The 14,304-nt window shown below is 40.2% G+C and overlaps 1 protein-coding gene across 2 annotated transcripts in view; it reads right to left on the minus strand.

Annotated features, from left to right (window-relative positions):
• The window catches only part of GTF2E1 (general transcription factor IIE subunit 1), a 49,086-nt gene that overhangs the window by 33,363 nt on the left and 1,419 nt on the right, over positions 1-14,304 (minus strand). For both annotated transcript variants that reach the window (XM_086884061.1, XM_023940765.2), the window contains exon 2: positions 7,267-7,744. In XM_086884061.1, the coding sequence (XP_086740187.1) occupies positions 7,267-7,714 (448 nt within the window). In that variant the 5' untranslated portion in view covers positions 7,715-7,744. The remainder of the gene's footprint in view (positions 1-7,266; positions 7,745-14,304) is intronic.

Genomic DNA, 14,304 nt, shown 5'->3' on the forward strand with positions numbered 1-14,304 from the left:
AATTAAAAATACTGTAACATAATTTTTAAGCAAAGACATTTCTCCTGAAAAGGAAAATTAAACATTCAAAAATTGGACTGCATGAGACACACATCAAATTATTGGTAATTCAGAAGCATCAGATGATTTAATATGCATTCACTATAAACTAGAAGAGAGGAATCCTTTCCTTCTCTCCGGAAGATATTTCTGCTCCAGCTCATATGCAGCAGCTCTGAGCTGACAGAGCTCTTCCTTTGGTCCTACTGTGGATAAATTAAGCCAGACACTAAGCCGAGAAAAACACAACTGGACAGAGGGACTATCCAAAGGAAGCCCAGTGGGAAGCACAGATAGGTATCTTTTCTTTCAGTCAAGAGGACTACACCAAAACACCAACTGAGCCAACATACTCTACCCTTGAATTTGCATCCAGTAGCAGAGAGACGGCAATACAAGTTACAGGATTCTCCATGAGCTCTTGATCTGACTCACAGATGCCCATGCCTCGAAGAGTAACACCCGTTACAGACAATATTACCAAGGATGCAGTTTCAAAAGAACAAGTCACTAGAATAAAAGAAAGGAATGCTGCAGTTCAGTTTTCATCACTATAAATGGCTCAGCAATATTCACAGATTTTACAGAGATCTTGCTGCAATTTATTTCAATTTGCAAAGCTTTGAGAAGTGATAACCTTTACTTGAAGGGCAATTACTTCTTGTACTTCAAATAACAAAATGCCCTTTGCAGATAAAACAAAAGAAAAAAGCATCAGTACTTTTAAGTCAGGGCATGCATTTATCAGATAGGTTTTTAATCGAAGAGACACAGCATTCCAGCCAGAGGTCAGTGTGGAATAGAGGGAAATGACCAGCCAACATTCTACAGGCAGCAGCTTATCCTCCTGGCTGATGTTCAGCATAGCACAGGTTCCAACCCTACCTTCACCTATTTCTCCGTCAAGCTGAGAGATCCATGGTTAGACCAGCTGGTTATTTTCCAGACAGAGTGCCCAACCCACAGGGAATTGGTTCAAGTTACAGATGCAACTTTTAAGTCACTCTGCAGAGTATTCTTACTTTGAGGAAAACATGCATTAATTCTGATATGTTTTTCTCAGTTTTCCTTTCCCTGTGGCTCCAAGCCTTATCAAGCTGAAGCAGAGTGAAGCTGACAGGAATACTCTTGGAGATTTTGCCAGGAATTTGAATAGAAATAGAAAAACTAAGCAGAGCACGGACACTTTCCTTCTGCTGGTGTTTGCCAAAAGCTCTCAGTGGCAGCACAGACAAATAAAATGTGCTTGCAGAGTCAAGGAAAATCACACCAATGGGTTTTCATACACTTGGAAAGCTAACAATGATAACAAAACCACACAACTTCACAGAACATGAAGTTGCTCAAAGCAGAGCTATTCTGAATCCTTTCTTTTTCAAGAAAGTTTTAGTATGCCTGTTTACATTAAGACTTGCCAAGTCCTCATTTTGGCTGGTTAAAAGCTGTAAATTGTTGTAGTAGTAGCATCATCTAGCACATACATGGCACTTACATGGCAGATAAAGCTATCCAGAATGACCGAAAATCATTGAACTCAAAGGACAAGAAACAACAGCATAAAGATCAAACAGGACTGGCTACATTGTGTGAATATATAGAATGAATGTGATTTATTTTTTTCTAGTGGCTGGAAGGGACAGAATACAAAAAGAGATGTACTAGAAATGGACACAAGACTCCCCAAGAAAGGGTACGGCAAAAAAGCAGGGAAAAGGGAAAGCATAATAAAAAATTAACAAAATAGATAGGACAGGCTCAAAAGTAATCTGAATCAGATGAGGAAGTTTTGAAGCTAATGTAGAACTTGCCTGAGGAAGTGTGAATTCAAAAGGATGTGTTCTGAGCAGCTCACTAGGGATGAAGTGAGGAGCTGGGCACTCAGGAGAAAAGGCGGTAACTTCGGAAGTCAGCACACAAGACCAAAGCAAAAAAATGAAAGACTTTTAACCACAGAAACGAGGCCCAAACCATGCAAGTGCTCAGCTGCACACAGGCTGCCTGAATGTGATGTTATGTGCCTTGTGACAGGTACAGAAAACCAGTCTCTGAATGTGTTATGTGCAATTCTGTTAGGAAGTACACAATGGACATGTGAAAGGCTGACAATAAAACAAGTCGGTTAAAATGATATTCAAGATGTTGTCTTTCCTTCTATAAAACTGATACTGTCACCTTCAATTTTTTTCTTCCCAAATTAAATTTCTTATCAGTACCCAGAATAAGAAAGGCATCCAGATACACAGTATGTTATCATTACAGTGCATTTACAGGAACAACAAGGCATCCCCACAAAATCATTCACCAAACCAAGAGCAAACTGTGGGAGGATGAAAAGCTGACAAGTAATTAACTGCTGTGATCTCCAAAAGCAACAAAATACTTCAGTGATTACAACTGCGGTTAAGAACATCCCAACAAGCATCACCTTTCTGATTCACGTTACCCACTTGTCTTGTTTCCTTTTCTTTCCACTACTATTCACACCTTATCATCTAACTGAATGTTATGGTGAGGGCACAATGTATAGATGGACATAAGAGATCAACTGTAATTACAATGTACTGGTAACACCAATATTTTTCTTCACAGTAACAGAAGTGAAAGAAACATGAGACTGGGTAAAAATTATATTGCAATGGTGGAAGAGAGAAGTGGAAAAATTACTTCATCTAGCCTTATGCTTTCTAACATCAAATTCACCTGCTGCACTAGTGAGTTTGGTATTTAGAATACCTAAGGAAATCCAGGGCTGAATACCAGTGTGATGTACTGCAGAATCTCATTTCTGCCACTTCTTCATTTCCACCTCACTCTCCCTTTTGCATTTTCTAGTCACATACTCTCTTTCAAACTGACCTTGAATTTGACACAACTCCAACACTACACTAGATTTACAAATATGATTAGGGTATGAGAATAGGATACATTAGAGACCTTCTCCAGCCAGATCCAATTAATCACACTACAGAAACACACATCCATGAACATAATTTCCAGTGCTGTGACATTCCATAGATTAAGCAAGCCAAGCCCATCTGTAGAGAGAAAAGACAGAGCCCTCTACCAGGTGAGAAACGCAGCTCCTCCTGTCCTTCCCCCGCACTCCACTGAACACTCGTGGGCGGATTTAATTCTCCAAACATCCAGTCCACAAAATGGTATCGAGTTGTTTAGATTGATCTGTGATTCAAGGGATTGGCCTGCAGAACCCAATTTTCTGCAGTTTCTTCATTAAAAAGCAGAGAGAAGAACATTCTTTCTATACATTTAAGAGACTAATGTAACATTCTGTCTCTAGGTGAAACAGGAAAACCCAGTGTTCCCTTATGCCAGTGTCCACTGTCAGCTCAGGTCTGGCAGTAGACCGAGTTCAGTAGTGTTATTCACATCACACATCTCACAGACGGCTTTTCTTACTCCTCCTCAACTAAACTCTTTCCTTTTACACCCCTCTGCCTCAAGAGATGGCCCTTATCTTGTTCAGGGGAATAGCTGAAACTTTCCACCTGCATAAGGCTTCATCACAGCAGCAGCTGCAAACTATTGCTCACATGCAGAATGAGGAGTGATGAAATACCAGAGTACGGTCAGACTGCTAATGATGTCACACAAGGGAAAGACAAGGATCAAGTGCTTATACTGGGATATTCCAGGAAAACAACAATCCTTTTCCTTTCTCAGTCATCCTAGCTGAAAAAGAAAGCTAGAAGTAACAGTTTTCATTAATCAGCATTCTTGTTTTCCCTCCTGTAGATTACAAAACAGTCACAGAAGTGGCTGCTCAGCCTGTAACAACCCAGTCTACGCCAAGTCACATCTATAGGCAAACTCTTCAATCAGAAAGTTCTTCTAAGGCTTACTACAACCTTCCATTGCAAGTTTTGTACAATAAAATCATGCTGTGATCACCCTGTTTGCCTCTAAAACCAGAGGTTACTGATACTGCTTCTTTGGAGGCAACAGTAAAAACCACCATTGAGGAGAAAGTGTGACAGCTGGAGATGTCTTCAAGCTCCTCACGTGGAACAGATGGAGGTGCAACTCCTGACCTGGGCATGCCATGCTCACAGTTAACAGGCACTCACTCGCTGGCCATACAACCAAGCAACTCCCTCAACACAGCATGCGTCTCTTTTCACTTTTCAAAAGATCTCCTTCTGAGTTAGAGCAGCAGAAAAACTCCAGTTTTTGGCCATCAACTTGACTTTCACTGTCTCACATCCTGTCCTTGAACTTCAACTACCAGATTAGAGTTGCTCAACCTTTGACAACATAGAAAGTCTTTGGAGGATTTTGGGTTAAGACATTTAACGGCAGAAAAAGGGATGGAGAAAAAAAATCTTATAATGCTTTTAAAAACAGAGAAAACACACTCACAAAGTAACATTTCAACTATTTAAAATCTACATTTAAAATTACTTCAGTGGCAAACATGCTACTCTGTTCAAAATATTTTTTCCAAGTTAACTGAACAGCAAAGTACATCTGTACCTACATGCCCTGAAAACACACCCTTTTCATTATCAATTATTTTCTCTCAAAAGACTTGTGTCTACCCTCCAAAACCATCAATAATCCCATTTTCTGATGAAAATATAAACACTTCAGTTTATTTCAACATTATTCAGAGATGGTGTAAAGAACAGAGCCAAAAGAGAGCTACTTCACCTGTAAGAAACAAAGGTCTGCTAAATCTGAGAGGTAGACACAGACGCTGTGGTAAAAATTAAAGAGCTCTTCAGATCCAAATTATGAACAGGCTCTTCATAAGCACTCTTAATTCACAAATTTCAATTAAATGACCACAGTATGGAGTGGTTCTGGAAATCTCTTCACCATTACTAATAAGGAAGGGTAAGAGCAACTCTTCCAATTCTACAATTGCTCAGAGTTTGCATTTGAGTTGTAGACAGGAAAAAGGAAAGTAAAGCAGAAGAAAACACAGGACATCTAAATCACACCCATCTCTGAATGACAAGGACAAAAGGCAGGCAGTGGAAGATGGTATCTTTTAACAAAAAATTCTCAATTTAAGTGCAGATTGGTCCAGACTGGTGCAGAGGATGCCTTCTATGTCCTACCTGCCCCATGGATTAACAGACTTTGGCCCTGCAGGCCTTTTAATTCACAAAGTTTTATCAACATGGATGCAGTCTAAGAGCAGCTCAGGTCAGCTGTGACTGAAGCTATGTGGCTTTAAACTACCCTTCAGCAGTTGTACTGCCACAACTTTCCATGAGCGGGAGAGGTTTATCTTTAGCACTGACAGGAGCTAAAGACATTCTTGGAAAAGGATGGCTCTTCACTGTCTAATAAACCTTGTCTCTCTGCATGTCTTGACCTCATGAGCTTCTTCTGTGAAAGACCTAGGGGGTCTCTCAGGTCTTTTCTATTACAGAATTCCAGAGCAGCAAGAAGCATGCAAACACATTTCACTGCAATATAAAGCAGATACACAACAGTATCATTGTGCATTATCTAGATGAAGCTACCATTGACTTAAAAATAAGTTGAGAAACAGAATATACATGAATTCTAAGCAAGTATGTTCAGATTGAAAGTAAGTGGAAGTAAACTGACAATCTTGTTATTTGCACAAATGCTGACAGAACTCCTGGGAATTGCTAAGAAAACAGTACTCAGCCTTTTCCTCCATCAGAACATAAAACACTCCATGTGTCGGTGAATGATTTCACATTGTGGACACAGCCAGTGCCTGTACTGCAGGCAGACCCTTGGTTGACCTTATCAGTTCCTGGGGCACAGGCCTCGGTATCAAAGCCAAATCCCAGCATTATTATTTTCAGCACCTCCTTGACAGGCAGTTCTCTGCTCTCAGAACTCACTGCCCACAGAGGCTGGGAGGCAATGGCCACAGGCCTTTGCTAAATGCTACACATCCCCTTGGGATCAGTGTCTCACATTACCCAGTGCATGTGTTCTCTGCACAGATTCTCTACTCTCTCCTTACCAAAGCAAACTGCAAAAGCACCATTTCCCTTCAGCCCAACACACAACTGTAGCCGCCACAGATGATCATTAACTGTGGAGGGCATGTAGAGTCTGCACTCAGTGGAGCACAGAAATTCCATGCTGGTGCTGCAGGTTTGGTGCTCCACAAGGAAGCAATTTCTACACAGTGAGATGTGCTGGATTTCATCAACAGCTGTCACTTGACTTAGTGGATTCTCTAGTACTAAGTAACATACTCATGGTTGCTCGAGTAAAAGGAGTTTCACAGTTTTACTTTGGAGGCAGGAAAAGGGAAAATGATACGCTGAACATTTCTTGGGTGTTTGCACTTGGCAGATTAAACATCAGTAACCCTACATTAAAAGCTTCAGTGTTGCCAAACAGTCAAATTTACAGATTCTCATAATGTTAACTGACACAGAACATCATACTTCAATATATCCAAGAGCTCTCCTGACTTCTGTCCTCTTACTTTTCTGAAAAAGTAAAATCAGGACAGAGAATTCAAAAGGAAAAAATTAAAAAGTAAAGTAACACCTGACCTCCCTGCCTTCCCCCCAGAATAATCCCAGATTAGACTAGCAAAACAGAATCTCACCAGGTGCAGGTGTTCTTCCTTTTATTCCCTGGCACAGAAGCACAAAGTAGACAATGACACCCAAGAAAGACTCTCATTTCATATGCATGAGACAGATATGCACTTCCACTGAGACTTCTACATGAATAAGAATCTTGTTTACTCCCAACCACAGACAAGTCTGTAATTAATTTCTTTCAACTTTCGTGAGACTGCCTTGCACCAGGAAACCAGGTTGTGCAGTATAATGCACTAGGCCAGAGAATATTAAACAGTAACGACTCACTTCTTGCATGACCAAATAAAACCAACTCTACATATACCCTCTCTGCAAACAACATGGAAGTCTTACAGTTTACTGGCAAGACCAGGTTATACTGAAAAGCCATCAGCTTCCAACAGGACAGATTGCCTTATTCACCCTTGAGTGTAATTTCAATAAGATTCCCATTTCTCTACTGCTTGCCACTCAAAAGCATTTCACCAAGGCTGTTAGTCTGTACAGTCTGTGTAAGTCTGTATTCACTACATTTGTATTTTGCTCAAACATTTACCACCCGCAGAAACAGAGTGCCTTCTAGCTCTGGCCAAACTCAAGGAGAATTTTCCTAAGGCTCTGTCTCCTTTAAGTCCAGCACTTAGAGGCAGCAAGAGCACTCTGTTAGCTGTACCCTTACCTGTCCTGGGGTCAAACAGCTGGTTGGCCTCCAAATCTGTGAAAGTGCTGAAGCAGATGGGGCATTTAAAAGAGGCGCGGTTGGTGGAGTCTCTCTCGTCCGTCTCAATCCTACGGCGCATGTGGTCCAGCTTGTACTTGACCACATTGACAAGCAGGCGGTAGTTGATGAAGTAATAGTTATGGCGCGTGGTTTTGCCATCGGGAGCTGTCTCAACCCTCATCCTGCATTTGATGAACTTGTCACCCTTGAGGGTGTTGAGGACAGCTCTCAGCTGCTTCCTGTCGAACTTCAGGAGCTCCAGCATGTCCTCCTCCTTCACACAGGGGTTCCTGATGAGGATGTCCAGAGCCAAAGCATGTTCAATGCCATAAAAGCCACGCACCACATATTTGGCAAGGCGTTTGAGAGCTGCTGGGACCTCAGTGAGGACGTCTGGGTCAGTCATAGCAGGTTCAGATTCTGAGCTTCATGTATACTGCAAAAAAAAAAAAAAGGCAGATGGGTTCTAAGCTAGTCTTCTAACTTCCAAAGTTCTTATTTCTCTTACTTAGAGGTAAGAAAAGGATGGGGTATTTTCCACTTCCCTTTCCTAAGCCTTGTACTGTCTCCTTAGGTGTCAATAATGCTACAGAAATAGGAAATTATATCTCTCACTGAAAGCAAAATGATGTAAAACATTTTTTTAAAAGCACACAAAAAATGAGTACCAAAACATACAGATTTCATTTGTATTCAGCCACAGCCAACACAGCTGAAGCTTGAAGCTGAGCTCCAGGAGACAGCTCTGGGATAGCTGAGACTGTAAATTGGGAAAAGCAGAATATGGCTACAGCAGGAAAGGTCCTAAGACAGCCCAAGAGTGAATTCTGAAGGCCTCAGCAGACATCACTTGATCCCATTGTAAGCAGCCCTGTCTGGTTTAACACCTCAGCCATTCCTGGGCAGAGATGCACTACGAGGACAGCTTTCTGTACATGCTGGTATGCACTCATGCAAAAGCTCCCAGCTGCACCATGAGAACAGATACTTGCCCATAGACAGACCTCATTCAACTATCTGCAGCATGAAAAACATTAGCACTACCAACTCCTGCACCACAAACTGCTTCAGCTTTGTTCTTATAAAAGCAAATGGGTCCTTATAAAGGACTGAACCTTCATTTAAAGTCCCACATTCAGGCCTTAAAAGCCCATTAAAAATACAGCATTACAAATGAAGCAAAAATCAAGACATACCCAACATGAAGTGATGATGTGTTTAAAGAAAAAGTATTCCATGAAGTAACCTTTGAGTTACTTACCACCACTTACCAGGCGGTCTGTGACAAGACAATAATTTCTAAGTACTCCATTTTCACTTCACTTTTCTTCACCATAACATCAGGTGGCACAAATGGTTTGTGACTATTAAAAGCTTCTGTGACATACATGGCAACATATGTAAGATCACATGCAAGGAATTCCTCACATTGTCACCAGATTTAGCTCACAGACAACAGCAGTAATTCAAGGGAAGAAAGAAGTATTAGAGATGCTTTTGAAATACCTATTCAGAAGATTGTGCTCCCAGCTAACATCAAATAGCACTCTGAATTAACTTTTTCAGTATGTGCTTTCTTTGCTAGTTTAGGACATGAGTAACCATTTCTTAAGCAAAAGGTTCCTTCCACTGAAGAAAACCCACCTCACCCTAATTTTGGGGTTTTTTTTCATCATTGCTATGCAATTTTTACATGTGAAGTCAAACACTGAAGTGCAAAACTCTGCCAATCTCAATTTTCACTTCCCTCAGATGTTGCACACTCTGTATATACATCTCCCCAGTATTCAAGGTGATCAAATAAAGCAAAAAGTGACAGCAGAAGAGCGGATCTGGATGAGTATCCTCTTTATTCATTACTATCATAAAACCTGTGATAGGCCTCTTCACAAACACCATTACACAACTTTTGTCCACTCCCCACACTAAGACAACCCTCTGAGATCATCAGATCTGTATTGTAATGAAGCAGCTGCTGACTCCACACCAGCTAAGACTTCTCAAAAATCTCTGATCTTTTATTACAGTAGCCTCCTTGGATTTATTTTTTTTTTCTTATGAGAAACAGTGTTCTTTCAAAAAAGTGTAGTATTTCCCACTTAGGCTTCACTCCTCTTCCACCCCTACCCTCTGCTGCCACTGAGGAAAGATGTTCCTCTCAAGGGTTATGGCCAGAACAACTGCAAAGCAATTAGACTGTGGAATGTGAAGCTTCACAGTAAGTAAATCAACATCATCCTGTCTTTCCTGCCTGTTTGATAGGAAAAACACCACCTTTGTGTTTTTCTTTTAAAACACTTCTTTGCTTCAGATTTTCTTTTCCTCTGACTTAGGGCCAAATGATATTCACAGTGCTCAAACTGAAATTAACTGAATGACATTTGTTGACTGCTGGTGTGCAGGCTGAGAACAGCTCACAGCAAACAATGCCTGGATGTCCAGCTACAGCTTCCCTTTAAGGAAATTAAATTAAAACACATCTATCACATCACAAATTAACCATGAAACAAGTACTTCTAGAGTCAGCCAGCTTTCTCTTGCATGCCAGAGACACAGTGATTTATCTCACACAAAGGAGAGCTTTACAGAGCTTTGCATTGAAGGTAAAAGTGTTAGCAATAAATGATGCCCCATCAAGAGTCAGCCATATAGTATTTTGGAATCTCTAAGTCAGACCAAATCTAAATACTGTCACAGGATATTGTCTGTAAAGATCAACATCATTCTGTTGGTATTTTTTCAGTCTTTCAGTACTTAAAGATAAATCTGGGTTTTGACTGTATCTGTCAGGAACATACTGACACTACAAAACAATGTCAATGCAGAAGCTGGAGGGAATCCTTGATTTATTCAAATTGATTGAATCTTATTCAGAGTTAAAGCACAGTAAAGAATAAATGTAAAGATCAATTTTAAATAAAACCTGGCACCCCAGGAGAGTTAAAAAGTCAAATTTTTCAAGTCAAAAGCTTGTTAAGTGCTGATCCGAAGAGCAGGCAATCTTCTCTCCTAACAAACCACTTTCCCTAAAACTTCCTTGCAGAAAAACTTGGTGATGCAACTTGCAGGGGCACAGTGACCTTCAGACATCAGTCGAATTACAAAAAAAGAGAAAAGTGCTTTTAAATAAGCACATCTCACTCTGGACACCTCATCCGAGAGCTGATGGAAAGCACTTTCTCTGCATTGATAAGACAGCTGCAGATTTCCACAGACACTTCCAAAACAGGTTTAAAGTACAATTTCCTGAATAATGCACTCAAACAGCTTAAACAGAGACTACAAGGAACCAATAAATAAAATCAACTCCAAGAGTTTCCAGCAACAGTCAGATTTAATAATATTTCTTAGTGTCAATCACTAGAAAATATTATTTTTCATCTAGTGGGACAAGGAGTTTTAACACATTTTCTTCTACTCTGTTGGCGATTTTGAGTGATGTCCAAATTTTTTATGTCCTCAGGCAACAGAGGGCACTTTGACTGTGATATTGTTTTCTTCCAGGTGGGGATATATGGAAATACAAGCATGCTGAAAACATCAGAATCCATTCTTTCCTGTTATCCTCCATTTCAAAAAGTGGATTAACACACTAAATCCTTCAGAAGACAGTCTTCAAGTGAAACAAACAACTAACTAGTGCCATCTTTGGGGGGAGGGGGGGGGGGTGGAAAAAACCAAAAAAAAACCAAAAAAAGCAAATGCATACCACTGCCAGATCTCACCAGGCCAAGCTGATGTCTGGTCCATGAAGAATCCAAGGCTTTTAATCCCTAAACTGCAAATTCTTACCATCTTTCACCAGGCAAAAAAGACACTGATTCAGCTCACAAAATTCAAACACAGGGGACTTTACCGCTGCATCCTTTAGCAATGATTTCACCTTCCCCTGAAGCAGTAAGTCAAACCTGAATTAATTACATGTGCAAAGAAATATGGTAACACCTTTTAACAAGGTTTTAATGGACGTGCATCTGTTTCATAATAATGCCTGAACTGACCTTAATAATTTATGAACATCAAGGAATATTTTCAGGTGAAAAAAAAATATAATGGCCAAGATACTCAGCTATGCCAGTAAGCACGTACAGCATCAATAATAAGGCACAATGGACAGCATCATATTCAGAAACAGCCAAAAGAAGAACTTCCAAATTTAAACAAGGACTTTATTAAAAGAGACAGTTGGTGGGGAAATTGTTCTGGGTAATTACGTTAATACAATTCTGTATTATGGGTACAGGAAGAAAGCAAACCTGTCTGTGTTAACACAGTAGGACAGCAAATCTAAATACACATCTGTTAGGTTTTTAAAATTGCTGTAATTGAAAGAATTAATATTGATGTGTCTATAAAAGGCAACATTGGAAAAAGAGACCTACAGTTACACAACATAATCAGATCTGCAGGGTGAAGAAAATCAGGGTACCTTCTCCAAGATTGTACTTAAGGTTGTGTAAAATGTATGAGGCCTTCAGCGTAACCAGAGATGCCTGAAAGGATGTTGGGGGAGAACAAGTGACTTAAAAAAAAACCCTTCAGTATGATAGGATGAAAGACCACACAGAAACCAGAAACTGAACTGAGCAAACGCCCCCACTTCCAGGACTATTCTGATGCAACATCAAAGCAACTTGAACCCTTCTTCTCCACATTCAACAATTCAAGAGGTTTCAATTTCAGTGAGTTCTAAGAGTGTTAGAGCTATTTGTGCTAATGAAGTTAGATCTGATTTTATTCCTGCTCTTCCTCACTAAAACTGAGAGAAAAAGTGCTAGAAGTGTGATAACCTAGAAGCCACAATGTAGATGAACACAGTACTAGAAAATATGAAAACCTACATCACTTATTGTATTAATAGAACTTTTATCCAATACTGCAAATGTAGATCATCCTGTTTCAACATGTAACTTTTGAGACTTATATTAATTTTACCCAGAAAATTCAATGGATCTTCAAAAGCAGAATCTTAAAAAATGAAGCAGACTGCTCTTCATACTCATATGGCTATACAAAGCATTTGTAACACCCCAGATCTCTTTTGGAGGAAAACTTGGAGTTGCAGGTTTGACTGTGAACCTAGGCTATCAGACACACCGTTAACACTTGCACAGATGCTCCCTATTTCTCCCCCCATTTATTTAGATAGTACTCTTCTCCACTAAATCTTTGAAAACAGCTTTTGCTGATTTGCTTGGAAAATGTTTCTGCAAGCTTCTGGCACAAGATTTTTAAGAAAGGGGGTGAAAAAAGTTACCTGCTTACACCACTGACATAGTTTCTTCGGGTGAAATCAAAATTAGGTTTTAAGAAGAGAATTCCCTCACCCGTAAATGTGGCAGGTACAACAGGCTTCCCCTGGAGCCAGTGCATGCCATACCCTGCTCCAGCTGTCACTGCTTGCAAACACCAGGTCCCAGTTTTGTAGTCTCTCACTCTAATGAGGTTAAGCTAAGAGAAGCAATCCTGAATTCCTGAGAGCAGGAAGGGAAGGCATAAATTTCAGAACTACAGTGAGAAAAGAAGCCATCATAATTTTCAATGTCTGTACAACATAACCCCAGACACTACTCATCCCTTCCAGAAATGGGCACAGAATCTTCCACTTTCAAGTCCTGTTTCTGCTTGCATTTCTCTGTAGTGAGCCCAGAACTGCCTTTATCCCACATCAATTGCAAAATCGTCTTCTGACATTTTATCAAGAGCTTACTGAGTTTCATTCCCTGAAGAGTTCATGAACACTGCTGCTCAGCCTTCCTTCTGCACTACATCTTGATGAGAAATAGTGTATTTTCATTGCAAGACCTGTCTTGAAGCATGAGGGCAGAAAAGAACAATCTGCTCTCACTGAAATCCCATCTTCTTTGTTGGCTTTCCCTAAACAGAAACCAGGAGGCCACAGGTATTCAAAGGGTTTTCGTCACTCAGGATGAGAAGTTGTGCTGCAGCTGCACACAGAAAAGCTGAGGGGCCTGGCTAAAATGAGGGCATTTTCCCCTAATTCCACAAGTAAAAACACACTGAGCCAGATGTAATAAGGACCACACCAGGCAGAAACTGAACAATGCAAGCTCAGGATGTAATCCTCAATCACTTTTATAATCTTAAACCAGCATAAACAATAGCAAGGTGTCAGGAAATTAAAGGACCGCCTGTATTCACGTACACAAATGGACGAAATTTCCTGTTACATCTTAAGTCAAATTGCACCTTCCCCCACTAAGGAAGTCTTTATTCTCCTTCCTTGCCTTTAGCCACAAGCCCCACCCTTCTGTCCTAATTCTGGCAGTTCACTATTCACTATAGCAATGTGAATCAAGTTGATAAAAAGTGAAAAACTAACATGCCAAAATAAGGAAGTGGGACATTCCAGAGAGGGCAAAGGAGAAAAGTTCAAGAATTTAATAATTTATTTTACCACACTAGAGCCAACACAAAACAGAGAAAAGAATGCATGGCTAAGGATGTAGATGAGGATGGGGATGGGGAGCTTTCCCCACACAGTGGCAAAATTGACCTAACTGTATTGTGAGCCACTAGAAAATTTTAATTATGGATACTAGAACCTCTTGAAAACCTACCAGGAGAATATGTGTTATTTTGGAGGCATGTGAGCATTGGCCTCCACATAATGTAGTTGTAAGGTTTTAGGGGTTTGTTTAAAGGGAAGAAAGCAAGATCATTTCTCTCACATATCAAGCCTAGGAAGTCATGATTACACCAAAGCACAATGGGCTTATCAGAAATGTAGAAAGGAATGCTGGGGTTATGAAAAAAAAAGCAGTAATTGCTTTTCACATTATGGATTTATTAAGAGCAGGAACTCCACACTTTTCATCATGATAAATGATGTGAGCAGTATTGCCTTTTGGAAATTGCAGAAAGTCAACGAAAAATTATAGAAGTATTGGATTCAGTACAGTTTTAGTGCATTGAGTGCAAGCAAGGGGGTTTATACCACGGATATAAGCAATAAAGAAACAAAAAAATCTAAGT

Source organism: Cyanistes caeruleus, chromosome 3, assembly GCF_971803275.1.
Source record: "Cyanistes caeruleus chromosome 3, bCyaCae1.hap1.1, whole genome shotgun sequence".
NCBI classification, from domain to species: Eukaryota; Metazoa; Chordata; class Aves; order Passeriformes; family Paridae; genus Cyanistes; species Cyanistes caeruleus.